The sequence below is a fragment of the Anopheles coluzzii genome, chromosome 3 (genome assembly GCF_943734685.1).
Source record: "Anopheles coluzzii chromosome 3, AcolN3, whole genome shotgun sequence".
Classification (NCBI taxonomy): domain Eukaryota; kingdom Metazoa; phylum Arthropoda; class Insecta; order Diptera; family Culicidae; genus Anopheles; species Anopheles coluzzii.
In genome coordinates this window covers 63,283,392-63,308,511 of record NC_064671.1, presented here as the reverse complement: position 1 = coordinate 63,308,511, position 25,120 = coordinate 63,283,392, and the positions used below count along the sequence as shown (strand labels likewise).

The window sequence follows — 25,120 nt, the reverse complement described above, 5'->3', positions numbered from 1 at the left end:
GTGTCTTTTTGTCTTAATTTGTATATGCAAAAACAAAACAGATTATATCTACCTTTTAACCATCTTTTTATTTTTTATGAATACGGCTCAGAGTGAACGAACGACGTCTGTTTTAAATTACAGTTCATTGCATACATCTGTTTACATTGTATTTAGTACCAGTTAAAATTTATCTTCCTTTCTTTTTGCGCACTTTACGCACTGTTAAGCGAAGTGTGGTGACTGGAGGACATTTTATGTACACGCGCATTTACGTACCCCACTTGCCAGCCAACCTGTATGGGTATTGTAGTAATACGATCGCTCTCGAGCGGACGGTTTAATTTTGTTGCGGCTTTGTAGTTATACGTTAAATAGTGCTCTACGTTGTATGGCCAATGGTTAGTGAGTTATTTTGAATTTACGTAGTAATAATTTCGCCTCAGCGGGATTTTATGGTTCACTATTTAATAACATATCGAGAGAAATACAAAATTCAATAACAAGGAATTATTTTTTGCATTTTCCCCTCCGCCTTTGTTCAAGTGGACTATCTCCTTGAGGGACTAGCACCGCTGGTTAACACAATACGCGAATAAGATAATAATAGTTAAATGTGCACGTTTCTTTCAGTGTCGTAAACAGAGCGGCTGTTTAATAATTAGCAACTTGCCTGAAATACCACCATAATGAGCATGGCACCCGGGGGTTGCAATATGACACGGAGCTTTATCTTGCTTTACCCTTTACTTGCTGCACCTCTATACCTCTAACGGACTCTGGCGTGTACTTCACGACCCTTCATCCACATTCTTCCAATGGCAAATAGATATGTTTTGAATCCGTCTCTAAGATATGGATAACAAATAAGCCGAAATGGTGGTCTCCGTACAAAAGACTATGAAAAGCATAACTGTTTTGACTGAACTCATTGTGCTATGGGCAAATGTGTTTAGAACACTTGTGCATGCGATCCTAAATAAATACTTCTTTTCGCGTTTGTTAAATCTGCAGCACTGCAATTCGTGTGCCAATCTGAGTCGGGGAAACGGTGCATCATAATAAGTAAAATATGTTTAAAAAAAACAGGTATAGAAAGAGGAATGATCGCAAGAGAATAAATAGCTGTTGTATAAATTATAGGAGAAATGGGGGGCCAAATAAAAGGCGCGAGCGTAATCGATTATTAAAGGAGCGGTGCCAAAAAAAGAAAAGAAAAACAAAACCCTGCAAGAAACTTGCCAATACTATAGATATAGATCGTAACAGTGCAACCCTTAACCTAAACAAGTCCTTACAGAAGCTCTTTGCGGAAGAGTAATACGGATAATTGAATAGACATGTCATTCCACCCGCCCGCCGGTAGTTGTGCACTTTTCAGTAGGGCACACCGATGTCACTGTCGCTTGCTACTTCCGGAACGGTCGGTTCTACCGTCGTAATAGTCGCTGTGTTGTTGCTGTTGCTGCTGCTGCTGCCGCCAGCATGCGTCAGTGTCGTAGCGTTGGCATTGATCTCAACACCCGTCCCAACCAGTTCCTGCAGATTTTGGTACTCGATGTCGTCGGAGAAGAAGCGATGCAGGAAGCGGAAGGTCGGGCGCAACTTGGGATTGTACTGCCAGCAGTTGCGCATCACCTCGAACACCTTGTCCGGACAGGCGTCCGGCCGGGACAGTCGCTGATCTTCCTCGATCAGCTTGATCACCTCGGCCCCCTTCATGTCGTGGTAGGGTGGCGCACCGTAGGAAAACATTTCCCACAGCGTAACTCCGAACGACCACACGTCGCTGGCATGCGAGAATGTGCCGTAGTTGAAACTCTCGGGGGCATACCTGAGGTAATAAGGGCGGTGGGGGTTTACAGTGCGATTAGTATATTGATGATCAGATGTATAAATGATCTTCAGTTATTTAACATTTTGTTAGAAAGTGTTGTAAAATAATTATTCGATAAAAATAAAAGATAAAAATTATTCAAAAAAGTGGGGATCAAAAAACAGCATAAGAGCCACATTTAACCCTTTGCGGCTGTTTGTCCTTCTAAGAAATAATACATTTTTTCTAATTTTGGTACAACATAAATTTAACAACAAAATATGCATATATGGTGGCTCTTCATGCCGCAAAAGCGATCGTTGCAAAAACACCCAATTCCACTCTGCATCATGATATTTTGCACACATTGAACGAATACAATGCAAAAAGTGATTCATCGTCTTCGCTTACTCACCATTTAATGGGCCATTTGCCGCCCTGACTAGCGCGATAATACTCCTGACCGGCACCGATTGCACGTGATAGTCCAAAGTCCGATATTTTGGCTTGATACTTGTTTGCCAACAAAATATTGCGGGCCGCCAAATCTCGATGCACGAAGTGTTTCTCCTCCAGGTATTGCATGCCTGCGAAGAAGAAGAAAAAAAGGGAAAATGTCATGAGCTCATGAAAAACCTATTTCCCCACACGCTTACTTACCACTGGCAATCTGTGCTGCCCAAATCATCATCTCTTGCTTAGGATTGATCGTAGCCTTGTTTTTCGTAATGTACACCAGCATCGAGCCGAGCGAAATCAGCTCCTGTACCATAATCAATGGCGGCCCCTTGCAGATGCCGATCAGCCGCACGATACAGTTGTGGCGCAACCGTATCATCACGCTAGCTTCGCGCAGGAAATCGGTCCGATCGCGCCGCTCCTGGCTGTCCATCACCTTCTTGATTGCCACCGGGACACGTCCCATCATCACAGGCGGGGAGGTTTTGTGCGCCACTCCGCCGCTCTGGTAGCCGCCTCCGGCGATATCGACTGGCCACGGGTCTAGGAAGCCTTGATAAACGAACCCGAATTCACCGCGCCCGAGCACCGTCTCGGCATGGATGCATTCCTTCGGTATGAAGTAATTCGGTCCCTCGGGTTGTGCGGCCGTGTTCGACGACTGTTGCTGTTGAAACATGGCGAAAAACACACTCTCGCCACTGAGCACGCTAGCCCGGCTGAAGGACGATTGGTTCGAGTCGAGCCGTTCGAACAGCTTGCTCGCACGCATCTGGCCACCGCAGGTTGGGCTGGTCGGTGTTTGACATTCTTCCACCGAGACGCTGCTGAAGATGGGTACCGTTTTAGTCATGATGTAGTTGGTTGGCGCGTTGCGTGCGGGTTGGATAGCGGCCGGATCGTCTGGCGTCACTGTGTTGTTGTTGTTGAGCAGGTTGGCACCACCAGCGGCGGCTGCAGCTTCAAGGCACGCCCGCGCTGGTGGTGGAATGGGTGCTTCCACAAAATAAATGTCCTCACCTGCATCGTCCGGCAGCGTGTCCGACCGCAGTGGATCGTCGCTTTGGGTGAAATAGTCCAGTGTGGCGGATTCGTTGTTGTTGTTGTTGTTTACGGAATCGAGCAAGGGCGCCGACAGCTTGGGCGGGATCGCTGGTGGCAGTTCCGAATCATCCTGCAGGCCAGCCACCGGGGGTGACGTGGACAGTGCGGGTACGGCAACGACCGGTGGCTCACCGATGTCGATATCGACGATGGCACAGTTGTTGGTAGGGATTTTGTAGATATCATCGGCCGCCGCACAGCTCGCGACGAGGTTAAAGTCGGAGGAAAACTTCAACTGCTGCAGCAACTTCGAAGGACTCACGGTGGGCTCGATCGAAGACACGTTTAGCGAGGCAGAGGAAGAGTTGGTTTCAGTGCCTGACCCACCGTCCGGATCGGCGGCAGCCGGTTTCAGCTTCTGTTTGCTCTTGCGCAAGCTCTTCATCCCGTCCATGAGCGTTTTCTTGAGAGTCGGCGAGGCGTTACTGCCGCTCGGTTTAGTTTTTGGCTCGTCCGGGGTGTTGGGCGACGTTGGTCCTTTCGAATTGCGTCGCGGCGTTTCGGGTGCACACCGCTCGGGGCTGCGATCGAACAAACCTACCCGGTTCATCTGCAGCATTGCATCGTTCGGCACGGAAAGGTTCCTTGAGGGCATTCCCTTCGATGGAAGGGTGGCTGTGGCTGTGGTAGGATTTTCACTAGACTTGCGAAACGTGCTTGTGAGCCCGGCCGTCAGCAGGGACCTGCTGCCGTTCGTGCTGTGATGAGCCGAGCCGCCGTACGATGGAAGTCCGGCCGTCGTACCATCGGTACGATGCATTCGATGTTTCGATTTCGGTATCGTGGCGAACGCCGGTATCGGTGGCTTTGGTCCGGGCGTAACGGGAAAGCGCAGATTGATTGGCAAACCGTCCGAAAAGCGCGTATAGTGCTCGATCAGATGCTCGAGCGAGTTCATGTACGGGCCTTCGTCAATGTACAGCCAGTCCTGCTGCCGTTGGATGATGAAATGTTTCGGCTCGTTGTCGTACAGCATCGTCAGCACGTCGACGTTCTGTTTGGCCGAGTAGCGCACCAGATACGTGCCCGAGGTGGACTGCTCCAGCCCATCCAGACACTCGCCGTTCTCTTTGTTGCCGTCGCGGTCCGGTTGCTGCTGCTGCTGTCTATGCGCCAGATTGGGCAGCAACTTGACGGCAAAGTCTTTCAGGTAGTCGACAGCCGCCGTACGCTCAAGCGTGCCATGGTACCAGAGATCCCGGTGCGTCAGCGGTCGCTGCGGTTCGTATGCGTTCAGGAACTCGACCACCTGGTAGTGGCCGCGAAGGCGAGCCAGATCCGATGGCATTTCGCCAAAGTTGGTGCGTGGTCGGTGCGGTACGCGATGGCTTAGCAGCTCCTGAATGGCTTCGATGTTGCCATTGTCGGCAGCTTCGTGCAGTGGCACCCAACCGGTTTCGCTGTTCCGTGCTTGCAGGCTGGCTGCTGCTTTAATCAGCATTCGCACCATCTCCAACCCATTCCGCTTCGCGCAAGCGTACTGAAAAGCAGTAAAAGGCAGACCGTTATAGCACATCATTTAAATAGTTTTCATTTGCTTGCTCTTACATGCAGAGGTGTGTTGCCTTTGGCATCGCGACTGTTAATGTTTGCGCCGCGCTCGATCAGCTTCAGCAGAATCTTGTCGTCCGCGTGCAGACAGGCCAGGTGGACCGCCGTTTGGCCGTCCTGATTTTTGGAGTCAATGTTCCGGTACCCACACTTGAGCAGCTCCGACACGACCGTGTAGTTGCTTTCCTTCGTCGCTCGGTGCAGCAGGTTCGTGGTGCCGTGGCTGCGCACGTCGTGCGGCGGAGGATCGCTTCGGCATATTACCTGCAGCCGGGTCACCAGATTGCCCTTATCCTTCTGGTAGTGCTCGATCAGCGAATCGAGCCCATGGATCGGTGTGTGATCGTGGATGGAAAAGAACGCATCGTCCCCGTGGCGTCGGATGGCGTAATGTACTACCTCGCCCTTGAACAGCACCGACAGCACGTAGTCTCCCTCGGAGGAGGAACTTTCGCGCACCAGAAACACACCATCGCTGCCCTCTGTGTGTGAGTGATTGAATGTTAAACGGATGAGAAATAGATAAATGTTATTTAAATGGGAAATATTTCGCTTGGAAATGTGCTTACCCCGTCGCAAAATCTCTTCCGCATCTTCACGCGAGATTTTGCCATGAAACCAGCACAGATTTTCCTCCCGATTCATCCTAAGGATGTAGGATTTGGTCTAAAAAAGAGACAAAACGAAAAAAAAATGAAACATCCATTGTGAAATCAAACTGTCCTTGATTAGTAGATTTATTATTAATTTAATTGATGACCAAATGTTTGTTTCGCTGTGCGAGCAAAAATGAAACTGAGGGAAACAATTCCAACATCACGTTAATCATCCAATGCCATACAATCTCTCAAGGTGGAATCTTCTTTATCACAGAAAAGATACACTCTTATTGAACATAATTGACGTTTGACGCCATGGAAGGGGCACTATTCGCATCGCTGTTCATTATCATTGCTATCAGTTTGGAAAAGTTACACACTGGAGGGCAAGGAGACAAAAAAAAAACACCTGTAATGCTTACCAATTCGTGTTTTGAGCCAAACTTTTTGCTTATTTACTTATCTACACACAGCAAAAGGCGCATCATACTCCAAAATAGAAGGTCTCCCGTCGTACATTCGGCCCTGCGCGATTTGTGCGTACGGCTTCTATTGCTTTCCAGAATTGCGCATGCACAATCGGATTCAATCACGGATCATTTCCCAACTCAGGCCTCTTTTGCAAGTTCGATACGTTTCGATTGCGCTGTTCGTACGTTCATGTACGTGAAGGGAAAGCCGTGCGCAACCGTACCCGCACTTAGCACTGTTTCGAAAACCTCTTTTTTTATTTAGTGTTTATATTATTTATTAATTTTTCTCTGAACTGTTTGAGGTGTTTTGTTGGATGACGTTTCGTGGAATGTAGAAGTTCTTTGTTTGTGTTTCCCGCAGGGCAAGGCGAGGGTTTTTGACGTTCGAAAATAGCTGCATCTCGCTCATTTTCTCTACCCGTACTTTACTCGCCTACAGCGTTCGTTTTGATCATTCATGAAACATGTTCAAAATTGTTCTTACTTTTGTGAGTTTCACCTACACCTACGGTTGTTTGATATAGCTTCGTAACCATCAATCGGCATGGCACGCGAATGGCCGCGTCAAAAGTGGCACAAAATAAACACAGTAGATCGTCGATTATCTGGGGGCGGATTAACCGGCGGGTGGCTTAACCGTGCGTATAAATTTGACAGCTGTTCAATAGTGGTGAACATTTGCAGCAATGGTCAAGTTGGTAAACGATTTTTTTTGCATATTTCGAATGTCTAGTGATATTTTATAGCTTAATGTTTGTCCATGAATAGGTGTACATTAATAAAAGCACCGTTAAATCTTCAATGCCGGCTTTACCCGATTTCCTCAGCGTCAAGGTCACCAGCGAATGAAGACAGTACATAAAAGGCCACAACCGGATCAGCTGATGCAATAGTGGAACTCATATGAGCAAGTGAGACGACGGAGCAAAGATGCAAATTTGGCTCACAAATGAAATGTAGGAGCCCTTGGGATGAATGTGTGGGAAGGCGGAGGGAGTGGCGGAATGTTTTTTGGCCATTTAATTGTGTTTACCAACATAATCACACACCACCGCATGCTTCTTGGCGGCTATCTTGAACCCTCAAAATCCCTCGCTCGAAATGTGATTCGGCCTTTCAAAAACGCTCGCCAGCGAGAGAAAATCACAATCAATCGAGCGTTCGCGAGCTTTGTTGTTGAAATTTGTTGAACGGGAGTTTTATTGCAGTGTCGGCGCGTTGGCGATGTTTTTGCTGATCGTGATGTCAATGGCAATTTGAAATTACGGTTGACATTTTCCACCAACTGGTGGAATGTTCAGGATGTGTTGGAGTAATATCAATTTCTTGATTCTAAGTGTCAGATCGTAGCTCGATTGGATACCATATTTGCCTGAGCAAGGGTACAAAAAGTTACAGTTAAAGACAGAGATCATGGAAGAATTGTACAGTAATTTAACCCAAGTCTATGGAATAACCTATGACCTGTGAAGTGCTTTGGCGCCTTACCAGTGGCGGATCTAACGGTAGGCGGACTAGGCGGTCGCCTAGGGCCCCGCCGATTGAGAGGCCTCGTAGTTCGCCATTCTATAGTATGCCGTATGGACAGAGTACTAGCGACAAGGGAGGATCGACGAGAAGTGCCTACCACAACTATAGAGTAATTATCAAAATATATTTTTTCGAATATAAAAAAAATCACAAAAACATTTTTTTTTGCCTGTAATGATTGTTTTAAAAATGCAAACCAAAGTATGTAAAAAGTTTTACAAAAATTATTTTGAAATTGCCATGAGAACCTTATCAATTTTTTGAACAACGGTTCAAACCTGATCCGAGCAAACAAAAGCGACACAAAAACCTCAACTACGATTTTTTAGCAGAATCTAAATATTTGCTGTTGTTACATACATAGTTAAGGAATGTAATCCTAGTCCGATATTTTTTTCCTCCCACTTCACCATCGATGTTCTCATAGACCGCTATAAAGTCGCCGGTAGCCGTCTGCTTGTGTCATGAAAGTGTCTGTAAAAAGGAATTGGTAACGAGATCTTTTTCTGCAGACCGGGATACGAAAATTCGTTATTTAGTCTTGTACAACCTTCAAATTATTCATTACTTTCAAAGGACTTGCCTAAAACCAGTCTATTGTCTGCATAACATCGGGGTAAGCTCATTGCGTGATCTCAAACGGGAGGCTTTTTCAGTTGGGACGAGACTTCGTGAAAGAATAGAAGTTGTTCCATCATATATTTTCTTTCACATTTCAACTACACTGGACTGCTCGCTTAAGTCGAGGAAGATTTCACAGACAGCTTGTCTGGGTGCTCATACTTTGGATGGCCAGTATCAGTAACTATGCTTACATTTTTTTTGACCTCATGATTATTTATTTTAGATGTTTTTTTTCAGAAGAACTGGTTGTAAACACGATTGTGTGAAGTGTATAATCGAGAAAGGTGTGATAATTGTATGACCTACGTGAGCGTAAAACAAAATGATTCATAGGTTGGTTCTTATCCCTAGTTGGTTGGTCTAGGTTTGTCAAAATAACTTTTTGAATTTTTATGCTTGATTTTTCAAATTGGCTCTTCACGTAAAATGGTTCGAGCATATTTTCAAATTTCAAATTTAAGTTGTGTAACTTGTGTTATGATGATTATGAGTAGACAATTGGTGACATGGCAGGTATATTGTTAATTCGTGCGAGTTGACGACTATACTAGAAAATCGGTCCTAGGAAGAGTAAATTACACATATCGTAAGATATCCAATCCCGTAATCTCAGCTTTCAACTGTTTTTCTTGACCTTTAGTGAGTTTTTAATTCTGTTGTCTTTGTTTTGTTGTAATTTTCCGTATCAATTCGTATGGATAATCTAGTATGTTTAGTTTCGATTAGTTGCAATCACAGTGAAAATGCAGTTAAATAAAATTAAAAATGTATTTTGAACCACCATCACGCTTCTTTTTTCGTTTAAAATGTTGCCCCGTTGCAGTAGTCATATTATTTATTTCTATTAATTCTTAAACTCCATAACTTGATAATAATCTTGTATACATTTGCGCCATCATTTGGCGCCATTATTTGTATACATTTGCCAATTTGGCATAATGACTTGCGCGGTCATGCTAGCCTATACAGGCGTTGAGTTTTAGGCCTATACTGATTTATTTGTAGCACGCAGCCCGATAGTCAGTTTTTGTTACGAGGGGACGGTCCATTTAAGGCTTGAACCTACGATGGAGATGGTATTTATTCATTCGAGTTGCCGACTGTATCCCCGGGCCTCTAATAAATAATTTCAATTACTTTTCATGTTCAATTATATTACTTATTTTTGCGTATAATGAAACACTGAGTTGTCTTGAATTGATTTTCAACTCTTAAATATATCATCTTCAATTTTGGGGAGCTTTCAGTGCATTACAATCGAATAGTACCATGTGATCACAATTTTGTTTATTTGTTGTAGAAGACATTTTTCTTCTTTTCGTTTTTGTAAGATTACAAACAATTGAAAAACAAACCAAAAACATCATAAGCCATGGTCAGGCTGTAAAGAATGGTCAGAGAGTGTAAGCTATTTCCAGTCCAGCCTGCTCAAATAAATCGTATCGCCCATTCTGGGACGTCTACATTGTTTAAATATTCCGTATGGAGGATTCAGTGTAAATCCCCAAATTCAATTTACCACTCTCGACTGGGTAATAAATCACGTTCCGAGATTACCTTACCACCATGGCAGTCTAGACACCCAGCTACACTTACCTTTACAATCACATAGTCGGTGCGGGACATTTTCTCTGGCCGTGTCTTGTCTCAGTGAAAACAATTCTCCAGTAGTATTTAACACGCCGGCCGGTTACTCAAAACATTGAATGGTGTCTGCTTTTCAATTGGGCAATCAGAACTCTTATCACAGTACGATGCATTGCAATTATTGTGTTGCCACTGTATTAAGCGTGGTTCATTTGTTTGTTTACTTCTCGATGTTGATGGCTTATATTTTAAGCTTTATTTACACTATGCACAACAACACCAACTTCCGGAAACGTGAATCGGGTACGTTATTGTTGCGAGCAAATTTTTACACTAAACACAGAACCAACGACAACCAAATAGCGGCGAGAGAATAGCACGACACACATGTTCGGGAACACACAGACGTTCTGTGGCGATGAGTCACCGGTGCAAAGTTGCAAACATTCTTGCTAGCATTTGACATCAGCTATAGCAAGCGAGAGCGATAACAATTGTCTACGTCTGATAGACAGCAGGACAGTGTGAGAGAGAGGCAAAGGTCTAATATGTGTCCACAGCTGGATGAACACAAACGAGGTGAAACTAATAAGAAGAGAGCGCGTGTATTGATAAGTTTGATGCTTAGGTCACATCACAATGTATCACAATGTTTAACTTATTTAAAATAAATTCACAAAATTGAACAATTAAACCAAATTCACTATTGTATGAGTCACAGAAACGTATCTTCTCAATCAATGCACCATTCGTATTAAACACTAATTTAAGGGACGTCCCACACTAAACAAATTTGTACGAAAACATGAAGCAGTATTTACGATTTTGGACTAAAAAACTGGAACCTCTTCACACGGCATGCGGTCAGTCACGCTGATAAATGCCGAATGAACGTGTATTCGAGAACGCTACTTGCACCGAACTATGGGCACATTAGAACAGATAATGTGGTAAAATGTGACAAAGTTTTGTGAAAAATTTGTTTCAGTATTAAAAAATTAGTTTTAGTTTTTGTTGAAAGAGATTATAGGCAAAATAAATAGTTTTGTACACATATAGTATATCTTGCTATTCTAATATAAGAATAAGAATAAGAATATTTGCTGTACTACAAGCTATTATCATACGAAGAGCTCACGGTTTGATATTATAGTTTTATGGAAAAGTCACGAAAGCCCAAAGGTACAACATAGATTTTGCATGAAATAAACGCATCAATAATCTAATCAGATAAAGCTTATTTATTTTATCATTTTTGTATTACTGAAAACATTTTACGTGTTTTGAGCGATTTAGTTTATTTCAAACCAAAACTATTAGATTCATCTTTTTGATAATGTTGGCAGTATGCCTCTCCTACAATAAACTAATAAAAATGCATTGCGTTACTTGTATATTTAAAATGAGTAAACTAAATTTAAAATAAAGTAAAATTATAGTAAAAATTTAGTAAAAAAAATATTTAGATATAGTTTTGATCATAATTCTAGCAAAACAAGCCCACCGTGAACTCGTTTAACTAGATCTCACTACTACTATGAAACTCACATACTTACAAAGTTTTACGTATTACGAAGCATATGGGCGACCACCTGCTTCATTTTATTGCCAAACATTGCCGGTGTTGTAAGAAGCAAGAAAGCATCTTTCTCTACTGATACTAATTTAGCTAAGTTTATCCCAAGGCTTTTATTTGCACTCAATTGTATCAATATTTGCAGACATTTGAGAGCAAGTTTTCCACACTCCCCAATTGTTTTGGGTTTGCTATGCCGCTATTGCGGAACGGTGAGTCATAAGACCCGGGGGTCTATGTCATGGGATTTCCCTTTGTTTTTGTGTGTAGGTTGGAGCACTAATGAAACCAGCGTTGGTATGAGTTGTTAGATTGCGTGTTTGAGTCTTTATTCAGCCGTGGCGTGCACGTGACGTAAGCGTATATATGAAGTTGGCTAAAGCGGACGCCTGGTTGTTTGTAATACACCTATAGTACTAACAGGCGATAATCATGAATGAAATAACCTCGATGGGTTGATTTGGCATAACAATTGATTGAATTGAATTGATCAATCGATTATATTTACATACTGAAATAAAAGCTGTAAAGAACTGGGTTTTCTGCGATTTTTCTGCTAAAACAATAATTAGAAGGAAATAATTCAATTTCGATAGAGTTCCCTTTTGATAAACTTGTTTTGATTCTTGCTGTCAAGGATATCAACAACATGAAAACAAATCAACATTTCTTGAAAGGTTGAAAAATAAATAAAAGTTCAATTTAATAATTCAGAAATAAAAATACAGTGTTTGATTTAACATACTAGGATTCACCACCACGTACTAGCAAATTATGTGATTTAAATTTGATATAGTTTACAGACACCGTGAGACGCCGTATATTCGGGTACCTTTTATCCGGCTGTCCGTATATCCGTGATGTTGAGAAATGACAGTTCAATACACAGGTGACATACAGCCGTTAAACAGTTATCAGAGCACATTGCCATAACGAAAAACACTAAAATTCATGGTAAATTTTAAATATTTTCGTAACAAGCATGAAATTCTTAAAAATTGACTAGGCATAAATAAAATAAAGCTTTATATGTCTTCTGATTTTCTTCTTTTCAAACATTGTAACATTGTATTCTCCAGAATGCTCGGTCCCTGGCTGCAGCCTCCCATCCATGTGTCTATCCGATCTCCGACAAATCCCGCTTCACCTGATCCAGCCATCGAGTTTGCTGTGCTACCCTGCGTCTTATGCATTATAAGTATTAAGTAGTAACGTAACAATTAGCTAACTAGTGCTAATTAAAGATCGTAGAAATAACTATTCTTAGTTCTTCATCCAGGCATTCTCAAGTTCTTATAAACTCTTTAATCATCTTTTATCCTGTGTAAGCATGTATGAAAAAATAACACATCTTACATGCTAGAAGTTTTGAATACAGTTGTACGAATTCCATATCTATTAAGATAATAATTTAAATATCATAAATCTAATAATTTAGATATCATAAATCGATCTATACATCGAAAAGAGTACAACAATTTGTACACTGAAGATTAAATCTCGACTTGAGATTAACCAACGAGCTGTCGTCCATCAGGATCACCCCACATAAGTTACACAATTCGATTTATCATTATTCAATTCTTCTCCTTGTGCCACAACAACCGCTGCCGGCCTTTACCCACTAGTGAAGTGAGCTTGGCTTTCAGTGACTTATTGTTACCATAGCAGGATAGTCAGTCCTACGTATAGGGGCACGGTCTATTCGGGGCTTGAACCCATGACGGGCATGTTGTAAAGTCGTTCGAGTTGACGACTGTACCACCAGACCGCGCCCCATTATTCAATTACGTTTAGGTTTTGTGTGCAAGTGCTTAACGCCCAAAGGTATGCAATGCAGTGCATTACACAGGTACATGGCTGCTTTAGAATACAATAATTAAAACTACGATTTTACTGGTCCAGTTTTTCTAAACAAAATACTATAAAAACTATTGTTGACACGTTTTGGCACGCGGTATGATGTAAACAAACACCTGTCAGCGAGTTGAAGCCAACGGATTAACCGGAGCGATTCCACCACCAAGCGCAGATTGGCGCTAGCGTACGATCAGGAGATTAGGCAGTGATAAGAGCGAAATGACTAGCGCTTCATGCTAAGGTCGCAAACCTTAGCGAAAGGGTCAAAGAAGGTCGAGTTTGGCGCAATTAGCAGCAAGGAGTTAGAAAGCAAACACGAGAGAGACCGGACAAATTTTTAAGCGTGCGCATTAAGATCGAATCGCCGTTGTTGAAAATTAACGGAAATAAATTTATTGTTACTAAAGTAACAACTATAGCATAATCAAATCGCTCATTCTACAGATACCTTATTCTTAGTAACTTGGAATCTCGCATAAAAATTGTATTGTAAATATAGCGCCAATATTTTCATAGCGCATAGGGGGCTTAGTACGTGCGAGAACTCCTACCAGCTTATCATACGAGGTGTCAGTTGTTAGGGCTTGAAACTTTGGAAAAGAGAAGAATGGTTGCCCAAGGAATTGTTATGTTTAAACTATTAACTGGAAGAATCGATGCACCTCTATTGCTAAGTCATGTAAATTTTTATGTCCCTACTAGACCTTTAAGAACTCGACAATTTTTAATAACTGACTTTCGTTATCGTCTTTTCTGTGCTAGGGATCCGTTGTTATTAATGTCCAAGAACTTTAATTTATTTTCAAATTTTGTAGACCTGTCCTTTAGTGTACCGAAATGTACTAGCGTCATTCGAGATTGCATTACGTCTAATTTTAGGAACACATAGTTTATAAGACATTAGTTTTAATTGTGTATGTAGGCCATGGAGGCTCGATACTTTATAATAAATGTAAGGAATGAAAATACGAGGAAACGAATGTACGAGTTCAAAGTTCTTTATTTAGACGTGTTTAGTACAACAAACCGATCGCGACTGACTGATCCGCAAGTGCTCCCGTTTTTATAGCTATCCTATCATCTCCTATCTCGCTCACTCATCTCTTCGTTTCTCTTTCTCCTGATGTCCTCGCTTCGTTCCTCTTACGTTCGTCCTATTTCTTTCTAGGAACTTACATAAATAAATAAATAAAACAACAACGGAACGTTTAGTTCTTCATAACAGAAAAAAGTTTAAACTTAGCACAAATTGTACTAGTGGTCGCGCTTCTGTGTCGCTTGTGTGGAGGCAATCAGGAACACATCTGCGTTGTTCAGTCTTCGTTTGCCTGTTTTTTAAGGGAATATTGAAACAGTTGCTCTCTATTTTTTCTGCCCTGTCTGGAACGATATGATAGTTGTAATAGATTGTTTGAATAAGAGCTCGTAAAGTGTGTTCGTAGGAACTTATTTTTCTCTACAAATTCAAGCAAAAAACAACAACAACAGCAAAAAAAGCAAAAGAAACCAGACTACACAATTTTTTGAAAGTGAATAACAAGTGAATGGAGCGGAAATGAGCGACAGAATTGTCGCAGCCTTAAAAAAACATGTTTTTTATTCTGTTCTGAAATAAATGGAAATAGTTTTAAATGTTCGTGGTAATTTTATTTTCACTTATTAATTGGACCCGATTATAGGGATACACAATTCAATTGCAAGGTTACTCAGTACTCTGAGGTGTATACCTCACGTAATCGGCTCCCCAAACCAAGTCAAATCAGGATCTGATGATGGTCCATTATCCGACCTACAGATGAAACCATACATAGGCTTGGAGCGGATACTATCATTATACCGGTCTTGATATAAAATCTATTTGCCTGCACTTGCTCCGGATTCGGAACGGAACGTGAATCTGTTCCGGTTTTGGGACGTATAGAAATTTCATTTTCCACCGATTCTGCTGGTTGACAAAGCATACCCGGCAGTATATGAGCAACACAGGAAATAGAGTAGTAATTTAGCGTGGGAAATAGTGCAGGAATAGCATAGGAATTTAAGAAAATATTGTTGAACATCTATTTTGAATTGATTGAATGATTTATTACGAAATGTCTTAAATTTGATAAGGATTTTATAATGATTTAAATTTAACGGACAATACAAGATACCTTATATTATAAGTTAAATGCAGCTGTACCATTTAACACTTTTTTGTTTATGATTTTTGTTTATGTTACCCTGGGTGTCAAGCACTTTTTGTTTACATTTTTTATGGCTATCATACATGATAGTCATGGCCCCCAGGACTATATTGTGATAAGTGGCTGCACTATATTGATCGAAGGAATTGTTATTTTGGATTTATATTCTCGATTTTCGATTTTTCTATAAAATAGAAAGAATAAAAAAATTGCCAAAATCGCATACATTACAAAGTTATTTAACATTTTGCTGATCTTTTTGCAAAATTTCATGATAATACGCCCTATCTGCTACAAGATATTAAAATTTAAAGTAAATTATTCTTGACTATCATATATGTTAGCCAAGGTACCCCAGTCAACATAACTGGCTATCATATATGATAGCCATGGTACTCAAAGTGTTAAATGATTGTTCTGTATTTAATTGTAACAGATTTTAAGGACAGATTTGAAAAAAAGTTTGTAATAAATGAGTCTCTACTGATTTTCGTGAGCTTTTTTATTTGTGAAAACACCCCTGTTTGGTTGTATTTATTTTTGCTTATGTAGAATGATGTGTTAAAATAATATTTCGTGCTTAATGTTATCCCTATAAAATAAACGCACAAACGAATCCTTCTGCCTCGTACTCGCAAGATACATCGCTCCATTTTTCACCTGCCTTCGATCCTTTCATGATGAGGCAGTCTTCGTTTTTATTGTTATTGGGCTCACCGGGATTAAAGTTTAAGTATGATGCTATTTTGTTTAAACCGATCCAAACAAATCTACCTTCAAAACCTATATCGGTACCCCCAATGTACCAATCGTCGGTAATATCTCCTACGGCCTTGATCGCTCGTGCGACCCGCGCATTTTCCTCGGGTGTCTCAATTGAAGCCAAATGACCGTTGTAAAGACGACACTGTTGCCAAGCGGAGAAGAACTTAATCTTCCGTTTGTAAGCTACATAGTGTTTGAATCCTGGTAGATAATGAGAGAGACAGTTACAATATTATGTACCTTATACAAGGGCTAGAAGTAGTACTAGACATTAACTAAGGGATAATTTATACCTACCATTAACTTGAATATCGAATAACGCCAAACACAACAGCAGGCACAATGTTTTGAACAACATTTTATTAAACGATGGCTTCAGTAACACCGTCCGGTCTGAACTGCTATGAGAAGCGGTTAATAGACATTCTTTTATACTAGTACTGGTCTTGTTGACACAGGTGTTGAGGTCTCTTATATCTAGCTATAAAAACGGGATGTTGTTCGTCATTTTCACACAAACTTCACCCGTATCTCTACAAGATGCAGGCTCGTGTGATCTTTATCATTGTCGTTGGACTTCTTTCCGAGTTTGTACCTTCAATACAGGCGTTACGTTATACCGTTCACACCAAAAAATTGACGTTTTTCGCGGCATGGGATCAGTGCATAATGAATGGAGGATATTTGGCGGCGACCCAAACGGCCTTTCAAAATTCTGAAGTTTGGAGTGTAATCAGAAAAGCAGGAGTTACCGGTGAAGTTTGGGTTTCGGGAACGCAGCTTGGCTTACAAGGATCGTGGATATGGCTATCAAGAAATACTCCTGTTGGAAGGATGAGTGGATACACTAACTGGTACCCAGGAAAGCCAAGTAATGCTGCGAACTCAGGAGACAACTGTCTTACCATCGGTGTGTTCAATACAGCTATGTGGAACGATAGACAGTGCACTCGGGAATATCCTTATGTGTGTGAATACTATGCACCGTATAGTTATTCTTTCGGATAATAGCTTTGTTATAATTTACAGTATAAATAAAAATATTATTTATGGAATGAACAATCTGTTTAAGTAGTTTTTTTGTAGATTGCTCTATTTGAGGAGAGATATGATTCAACAGCTTATTATTAAACAACCTTGAGGTAATTTCCCCATAGGTGAGCCATTTTTACCCTTTTGGAATAGAATAATAGAAAAAAAATAATGTTCATAGCTTTACTTTTATTGTTTAAAAAATTGAAAATCGATGAACGATTATTCATTTGTAGCATATCTCTATGTAAACCATCTAAAATACACACTTAGTTACTTACTTACTTAAACGCTTTGCGGTCTGGAGTGTCCGAAACCGCTCACGGCTGTCACCTCAATTTGGGCCTATCACGCCTCTTCTGTCATTGTAGACGGCCTATAAAAATACACACTATAAAGTATAGATACATTGTATAACAGTTCGGAAAGCCAAATCATACCATTGCAACACATTGATTATAAGACACTCTGCAAATTAGATCGCACCATAGCAACACACTTCCTATGGACGATCAAGTGTCGATGAGTCTGCTTCGAACAAAGTTTAATTCCACCTCGGCTCATGTCAGCGAAACACTGACCTACCGGCGGTACTCGACGTCCAGTTGTGACGTATGTACGATCATCACATTACACATTCAACAATCAGTTAAACGGGAGAAGATTTTACAAAAATGATAAAGCTAAAAATTGCAATAAAAAAGAAGCACCCAATTACATACAGGCTAAGGTTAACGAGCTGGAAAATGATACTTCTGCATTTGCAACCAGTGGTTCGTTTCGTTGCAAACGTTGAATGTTTTTGCAAATGTTTCTGCTATTCGTAACCACCCATCTATTTGCGACTGAATGTTCAACAATATTCCAAATTTTAATAAACAATCACTATTGGACTTTCAAAGTGACATGCAGTGAGCGTTATCGACGGGAGTTTTGAAATCCAAAAATTTTAAAAAATGTTCTAGTCTGGCCTTAGGTAATTTAGGCTTAGAGAAAAAGATATACGTAGAACTTGTTTAGAAATTGGAAGGACCCTCTTTAGATTAAGGGATAAGAAGAAGGCAAACGTAGGAATTTGAATTAATTTGACATAACAGATTTTTGATGTCAGTTTAACTTTGAGCTTTTCTTTTATAAGGAAAGTTATTGAAAACAAACTGTCATGTATGTTAGGAAACTAATTTACATCTAAGAATCAGGAGTATGAAACAACCAAAGACATAGATGTTGCCTATTTGTTTTCTTGAGTTATTAGTATGGTCATATTTTTTGAAGCTCTTAAAAATAGAAGAAAAAATGATGTAAATCGATAAACAGGTACCAGACGTATGACCTGTCTGGACAAATAACAAGATATTTTGAATTGAGCTGTTCGTCTAACTCTGTTTAATGGCTGAGCCAATTCTGCCTTTCTCAGAATCATTAGACGCCGGTATTTGCTATATCTGTTTGGTACAGAAACCTTCGCGACTGTTTGAGGCGAATTGTAAATGTCTCAAGGTACGTTGGTGTGTTTCTTTGTTGTAGATATATTTGTTCTTATCAAAGTTAGACACATATGTTCTCTCTCTTTTTCTTGTTGGCTCGCTCATGGTTAGCATATCGTAACGACTGAAACGGCTACTGTCCCTAAGACAGCATACATGCCAGGGATACATGCAGGCATACTTAAACATTTGATACAAACATCAGTAAGATTTATCAACACTACAACGATTTGAATTTTTTTGCCGTTAGGAAATCTTTTGTTGTTCAAATTGTAACAGCTGTTTTCTAAGCAATTTAAGTGATTTCTCTTATTTACGTTTAGCGAGGATGTTTATTCGTTTTAAGGTAGGCAATTCGATGTTTATCTATACATTGGATGATCATTTGTTTGTACATCTTCAATTCAGATTTTTGAATACACCCAAAGATAACACGAATAAGCAAATATTGGGGGCCTTTTCGTTTTAAGTCCGTAGGCTGAAATTTCAGCCTGTCAGCTGTTTGCATTGTATAGCAGTTTTCGAGCAGCTATCAAAGTGGGTATAGTATACAGGTGGGTTTATCCCAAGGTGTATTTATTTAGAAAGCTGATTTTTATCGCTTCTGTTCTTCAAGCTACCAGAAAGCCTGTTTGAGCAAAAGTTTTTAAACGTACAGTAAAAAAAGACGTTCAAATTTGGTTAAAAAAAACATGCTATCACACCACTTACACTTTGATTTTAGATTCCACCACCTGATCTCTTTAATGCTTGGGATAAATGTAAAAACCATCTTGTTTTGCCATTTTTTTGAGCAGGTACTCGAATCTAATTCTAGCTTTGAGGTTAGAATAATCTAAGTTGAAAATCGCAGGCTAGTGTGGTTTTGTATGAAGTGTTTACATGATTTCAGCCTCCAACTGTCAAACTCCATATAAAAAAGCTGACGAGAATCGTGTAGGGTCCCATTGATGGAAATCAAATTGATTGCCTGTTGTTAAGTTTTAAACATCTCCAACAATTTTACACTATTACGTAGTCCTCGTAGTAGACTTATCTCATAGTTCTATTTAAAATTCATCATTGAAATGCAATAGAAAACGTGTGCTTTTTGTTCAAAATTTTCCGATACTCAAGAATTGTTGAAAATTAGGTGAGGTCGGTGGCGGATTAACAAGAGTGAAGGCCCTAAGCGGTCACACGAATGTAGGCCTTTCTGAAGTGTTAGCGAGAAATTGTATGAAGAATTCTAAACTACAAAAGGATTAGAAGAACACTAAACACTTTACTAAATTTATGAGAAGCAAATCTGAGAACGCTCATCTATACCAGAATAATTGAAACAGTTCAATTTTTCTCTTTTATTGCAGCTCTTTTATACTTCAAAAAAGGCCACTACAAATGTAAAGCTTATAGTGTATTTTGAGGTTGTAGTCCAATGTTAGGCGCACAAAATTTGAAGCATTACTTCGGTATGATACTGTAAATATTACTACGTGGGTCTACCGGCTTGAATTAAGGTAATAATTTGGTGATTAATTGCTGAGCAAAAAAGATGTTGCCAAAAGCTGTAAAGGAAATTGTTTAAGTATTGTACAATCGTAAAGACCAACTTTCATGGCACGGGTTATTTAACTGACGTGACTCTACAATTATTGATTGGACAAGGAAACACAAAGTGCAAATGAATAATATTTAATCTTAATGTTAAGTGAGAAATTAATGACTGTATCAACAAATACAAAAGGGGCGGTCCCGTGGTACAGTTGTCAACTCGAACGACTCAATAACATACCGGTAATGGGTTCAAGCCTAGAATGGATCGTCCCCCCGTAGCAAGGACTGACTATCCGGCTGCGTGGAATGAATTAAGTCTTGAAAGCTTGTACGGATGGCATTCTAATGGCTAAAAAAATCACTTCTGCAGTTCTGCCCTTCACGGTCCAAAGGTTGTCATGCAAATCCCGAAGCTATTGGGTCTAATTTCTCACTACACTAATCATTTAGAGATATTCCCCTTGCCACTAGTCATATATACAGTAGCGGATACTAGCGGATCTGGCTGTGGATTTCAACTGGTGGCTTACGTTAACGATAAATAAAAAAAAAGTTTTGTAATATGTACATTAAAACACACCGAGTTATTTTTAACATCTTTTATTCACTTGGTTTAGAGATAAAACATTTACAAAAGATATTTAATAGTGGTGAATGAAATGAGCTTCGAAGTGCCTTCTCTATGTACAAAGCGCGGATAGAGTGTGGTAATGTAACGTTTCTTATTTCGCTGCATTATGAGATTTACAACGATCGTCGATGAATGAAACGCTTTTACTTAGCTATGATAAAAACAATCCTACACTATAATGGTGAAGCACGGATAGCAATCTACTACGATGTCAGGGTATAATGTTCCTTTTCACAAGATGATAGAAATATGAACAAGAGTTTACTCCAAAAAATGAATATTAATACCTTTTTACTGATGGTTTAACTAAACTCTTCTAATCATCGGTGCAAGATGCACCAACTCCAAGATGAATATTTGCGATCTTGAGATTCGATTGGTGCTACTGTAGGATCTTTTAATACGAATCAACAATATAAAAATTCAAAAAACCGTGTATGCACGATGATATCAATGAGTCGTTAAAAGAAACCAATAACCAATCCCTAGCGATCGGTGCCCCTATTTTTTCCACCTTTGTTTGTTTGCCAGCTTATTCCTTTTGTTTCCTATTCTTTGTAGTTGCATCCCGTCTCGTCAGCTCCATCGGCACAATCAGTGACCTGCGTAAACGGAAATGAGAACATCAATCATGGTACAAAATTTACACATCCAAAGTCGTATTACCCGATCACATAGTTGACTGATGGATATACAGATTCCACTAACGCAGCGCAACTCACCCTCTGGACAAGGAGACACATGGGCGGTCGTTAAAAAATCTCTACTGGTACTGCTGATCTTGAAATCATTCTCCGAGTCAGACGTCATCATAATTTCCTTACTGTCTTGGAAGTTCACTGTTAAGAGATATTGCATAAAATATAGGACCTTGTACGATTATATCAGTAAGAGAGATGCATACCTAAAGATTTCGGTATCGATACTGTCCGACTCGTTTCGGCCTCGGTTTGATCTTCAACCGGTTTTTCGCTCGATCGAACTGTGGTAGTCTGTTCCACTGTTCCATTGCCAGCGTCTGTTTGATTTCGGTGTCGATTTACGAAGGGAGCATTTTCGGCAGCAGTTGGCTCATACTTGTCTCCTGCTTCATCTTCCTCCGAAGTACCATAGTTGGCGTACTCGCGGGCACCAGCAGAACCAGCTTCTTGGGAGGTTCGATGTCGCTCTGCCTGTGAACGGTCTTCGTTGGTGATCGTAATGTAAGGCCGACTGAAAGAAGATATTAATGCAATGTGAAAAAAACAAAAAAAAAAATATTTACAAATCTTATTGTTTCTTTCCGAAAAAGTTGATCATATGCATAAGTTGAAGAACACATGTCACAGAAAAAAACACCAAAAATGTCATAACACAAGGCCCAAAGCTTCCGTTGCCGCAGTCGAATAAAGTTGTACTATACGTGCTTCTTACCAGATTCGTTCCACAAAAGGCGTCACAGTCACCTACACATTCATCAGTAGTAATCTCTACGTCCCAATGGTATCCAAAAAGTCGGAAGCTTTGAGAAATAGATAGATAATGTACAGAAAAGCGCACTCCAGGTTTCCCATTTCTTTCTCTGTCCATAGTTTGTCGCTCACACAACAGTGGGATTGTGGAGTGCGTAGGTGATCTACTGTGCAAAGAAGAAGTCCGTCCAGTTTGTCGTTCTGCCAGACGCTTTGTACAGGGTCCTGTTCCGTTTTGTCAATGTCCTGGTGCAGGTCTACAGCTACGCACATAGCAAGCGCACGATCGACGCGCTCCCACAACCTCTTCTTACCCGTTCGGACTGTTGGGAACCTGTACTTGCACAAATGGATACTCCCGCTGGCTGCCGTAGGCCGTAGGGTATGTCGTCGGTTCGTCGTAGTAGCAGTCCAGCTCATCCGATGCGTCCGGGCAATCTTCGTACTGATCGCAGCGCCACTTATCTGGAATGCATTTGTCGTTTGACATGCATCGATACTCGTCCCGCTCACATTGTTTACAATCCGATTCATCCTCTCCTCCGTGGCAGTCTTTGATGTTGTCGCATCTGTAAAGGCATCAGTGAGAGTGATGGAAGTGCTTAAATTGTCTAAAAGTATGATGATTCAGTTTGCCATACTTCCATTGTAGCGGTATACAGCTAGAATCGGCACACCGGAACTCGTTGGCATAGCAATGCCCCAGCCGTGTTGGATCCTCACAAACGTTCCGATCGTCCGAATCCGGGTAACTGTCACAATCGAAAGTCGCTGTTAATGCCTCCGAGCTGGCAATTATATGTGCACACGGCTCAAGAATGGCTGGAATGAGGAAAATAACAAAAATGGATTGATTTTAATTGTTGTGCTTACAAAGAATGGATCATAAATCAAAACTGTGTTTCAATTATACTACGTAGCTTAGAACTTTCATAGTTTATCGTAACATGCAATGTGTTCCTCACTTTATTAAACAGCTTCGTAATAGATAGAAGTATGCACAACGTTGGCTCCAATTGATGTACTATCTTAAGACGATCTACGTCACAATTTTCGTGATCGCTATCCTCGTGGATTAATATTTAGATTTTTTAATGGATATGTATCAGCTTGTTCTACATCTAATTACTTACATTTGCAAATTCGTTTGCACGGCGTGAGCGTGCCCATGCGCGTTGGACGACATTCCGGTTCCAACACAAGGCACACAAATTCTGCCACACGCACCGAGCATTTGGAATTGATCAGATACTGGAAATGATCATACTCCAGCGGCGAAAGCTGCCGATTGTTCGAGACCGTAAGGTCATACGGTAGAACGCCTCGACAAAGGGGCAATGATGTAGATTGACAAATTCCTAAGTAAACAAGGTGAAAAATGGTTTTTAGATATTTCTCATTCATCAACTGTTTCTAAACGGTATCTTTAGTGCTTACCTTCTTCGGATATGTTGAACCGCTTCAACCCCTCGGTAGTGATCTCAAAGCGGGATAAAATTGGTAACGTTGGAGATACCTTCGTCCTGTACAGGCTCGAGTCTGTGGTAGCTGATGGAACGGTCACATTTTTCTGGAGTTTGAAAATGTTACAATAAGGGTAAATTAAACTCATTTTGGTAAGGAAAGAGTAAATTTTTAAACTAAATGTTAAGCAGTTCCCCAGCTAAAAGCGTTTGAAAGAAACACACACAAATACCGATCAGAATTCCACAACACACACTCACAGGTTGATTCCAGTATGAAAAGAACGTAAAACCTTTTCCCCCAAAAGTGATTTAATTCATGTTGCATGCAAATTTTGAGGTGTACTTTCGTGTCTATATCTAAGCATTCATGCATTATTGTGTTCCAAAGTGCTTTTCCCTGTAAAAGGGATGAGTACCAGTAGTGTGTGTGTAAGTGTGCATATAATATTTTAATTTGTGGCACTGTGCCGTAGCACTTGCTAAACAAATGCATTCACTAAAAATGTGCCATGTGTTTTCTATTTAAACTTTATAGGTGTGAATCTTCAGGAGTGTGTTTGAATCCCTGTTTTTCCATGCCTTGTGGTTACCATCGATTTCAACAGATCAATGCGAATCAATCATGCATGCAAAAGCGAAAATAACTTAAAGAGGGTGTGAAAAGAGAACCACAACACAAACACAATATGAAAACGTCAATTCACTTCTCTCAGGTGCTCCAGTTGCATCAGCTGGTCGTTCAGCTTGCGCAACAGGCGCTCGTCCTCCTCGATTGGGACGCCAAAATTGTTCTGATGGCCGGAGGTGAATCCCCGCACCTCCGTCCCTCGTGCCGGGCTGTCCCGGAGCCCCACCTGAGTCGCTGGCAGTGCTGAATCGGTAGAATGGCCCAGTTCGTACGCTCTGGTCGTGCCTTCCGGATGCGCTGGTGCCGATTGCGTACGACTTTGACCATCGTCCGCGTCGAGGAAATCTTCATCGTCGAACACCACTCGTGCCTTGGTGTAATCCTTGAGCGAGATCGTGCTGGTCTTACGAATTGGAGCGTCTGTCACTTTCACTACCAGCGCCGGTAACTCTTCGCTTGCGCTCTCCGTACGCTGACGCTCCGTGCCCGATAGTCCGGTGGTCGTCGATGCTGTCGTAGGCCAGTCATACGTTGGTTTCTTGCCATTTGTACCGAACACGGCCAGCAGATCGTTGTCCAAACCGAATGAAAACTTTGTGTCCACCGTTCGGCCCGGTCCTTGCGCGTCCTTGGGCTTAGATTCCTTTGCAATACTTCCGGTGAAGCGATGATCGAAGTGGAGATCGTTTGTGCTTGTGAAATCGTTAAAATCAATTGATAAATTCTCGTCCACCTCGTAGCCATCCTCGCCGAGCAGTCCGCTGCTCATAATATCATGAT

The 25,120-nt window shown here is 41.0% G+C and overlaps 4 protein-coding genes across 7 annotated transcripts in view; 1 reads left to right on the top strand and 3 right to left on the bottom strand.

Moving 5' to 3' along the window:
- Positions 1-49: 49 nt before the first annotated feature.
- On the bottom strand, positions 50-10,605 carry LOC120955225 (tyrosine-protein kinase Shark). Of its 2 annotated transcripts, none has more exons than XM_040375903.2 (6): positions 9,732-10,605; positions 5,479-5,575; positions 4,907-5,391; positions 2,456-4,838; positions 2,211-2,382; positions 50-1,813 (listed from the first exon to the last, which is right to left on the bottom strand). In XM_040375903.2, the coding sequence occupies exons 1-6, from the start codon at positions 9,759-9,761 to the stop codon at positions 1,357-1,359; spliced, it is 3,624 nt and encodes a 1,207-aa protein (XP_040231837.2). In that variant the 5' UTR covers positions 9,762-10,605; the 3' UTR covers positions 50-1,356. The 2 variants fall into 2 exon arrangements, with proteins under 2 accessions (XP_040231837.2, XP_040231838.2); XM_040375904.2 differs by lacking the exon at positions 9,732-10,605 and adding an exon at positions 5,931-6,325.
- A 5,044-nt stretch (positions 10,606-15,649) lies between these two features.
- LOC120958174 (mannose-binding protein-like) lies at positions 15,650-16,499 on the bottom strand. The gene is made up of 2 exons (XM_040380781.2): positions 16,407-16,499; positions 15,650-16,310 (listed from the first exon to the last, which is right to left on the bottom strand). Exons 1-2 carry the CDS (start codon positions 16,465-16,467, stop codon positions 15,937-15,939), a joined length of 435 nt encoding a protein of 144 aa, XP_040236715.2. The 5' UTR covers positions 16,468-16,499; the 3' UTR covers positions 15,650-15,936.
- Positions 16,500-16,639: 140 nt separating this feature from the next.
- On the top strand, positions 16,640-17,219 carry LOC120958618 (tetranectin-like). The gene has a single exon (XM_040381539.2). The coding sequence runs from the start codon at positions 16,650-16,652 to the stop codon at positions 17,115-17,117; it is 468 nt and encodes a 155-aa protein (XP_040237473.1). The 5' UTR covers positions 16,640-16,649; the 3' UTR covers positions 17,118-17,219.
- Positions 17,220-20,748: 3,529 nt separating this feature from the next.
- The window catches only part of LOC120958600 (uncharacterized), a 40,608-nt gene continuing 36,236 nt past the window's right edge, over positions 20,749-25,120 (bottom strand). For 2 of the 3 annotated variants that reach the window (XM_040381508.2, XM_049609046.1), the window contains exons 4-11: positions 24,417-25,120; positions 23,684-23,816; positions 23,380-23,604; positions 22,888-23,068; positions 22,561-22,815; positions 21,700-22,007; positions 21,462-21,634; positions 20,749-21,397 (exon numbers count right to left, since the gene is read on the bottom strand). In XM_040381508.2, coding sequence (XP_040237442.2) covers positions 21,344-21,397; positions 21,462-21,634; positions 21,700-22,007; positions 22,561-22,815; positions 22,888-23,068; positions 23,380-23,604; positions 23,684-23,816; positions 24,417-25,120 — 2,033 coding nt within the window. In that variant the 3' untranslated portion in view covers positions 20,749-21,343. The remainder of the gene's footprint in view (positions 21,398-21,461; positions 21,635-21,699; positions 22,008-22,560; positions 22,816-22,887; positions 23,069-23,379; positions 23,605-23,683; positions 23,817-24,416) is intronic. The other variant, XM_040381511.2, reaches the window with a different exon arrangement.

What these genes read in the sequence shown, in the direction of transcription:
- LOC120955225 (XM_040375903.2), bottom strand. Translation starts at nt 9,761, where the DNA reads ATGTCCCGCACCGACTATGTGATTGTAAAG. An exon ending in CCGACTATGTGATTGTAAAG is followed by an intron (nt 5,576 to 9,731) that starts GTAAGTGTAGCT and finishes TCTCTTTTTTAG; the next exon opens with ACCAAATCCTACATCCTTAG. An exon ending in GGCAGCACAGATTGCCAGTG is followed by an intron (nt 2,383 to 2,455) that starts GTAAGTAAGCGT and finishes TCTTCTTCGCAG; the next exon opens with GCATGCAATACCTGGAGGAG.
- LOC120958174 (XM_040380781.2), bottom strand. Translation starts at nt 16,467, where the DNA reads ATGTTGTTCAAAACATTGTGCCTGCTGTTGTGTTTGGCGTTATTCGAT. An exon ending in ATTCGATATTCAAGTTAATG is followed by an intron (nt 16,311 to 16,406) that starts GTAGGTATAAAT and finishes ATTATCTACCAG; the next exon opens with GATTCAAACACTATGTAGCT.
- LOC120958618 (XM_040381539.2), top strand. Translation starts at nt 16,650, where the DNA reads ATGCAGGCTCGTGTGATCTTTATCATTGTCGTTGGACTTCTTTCCGAG.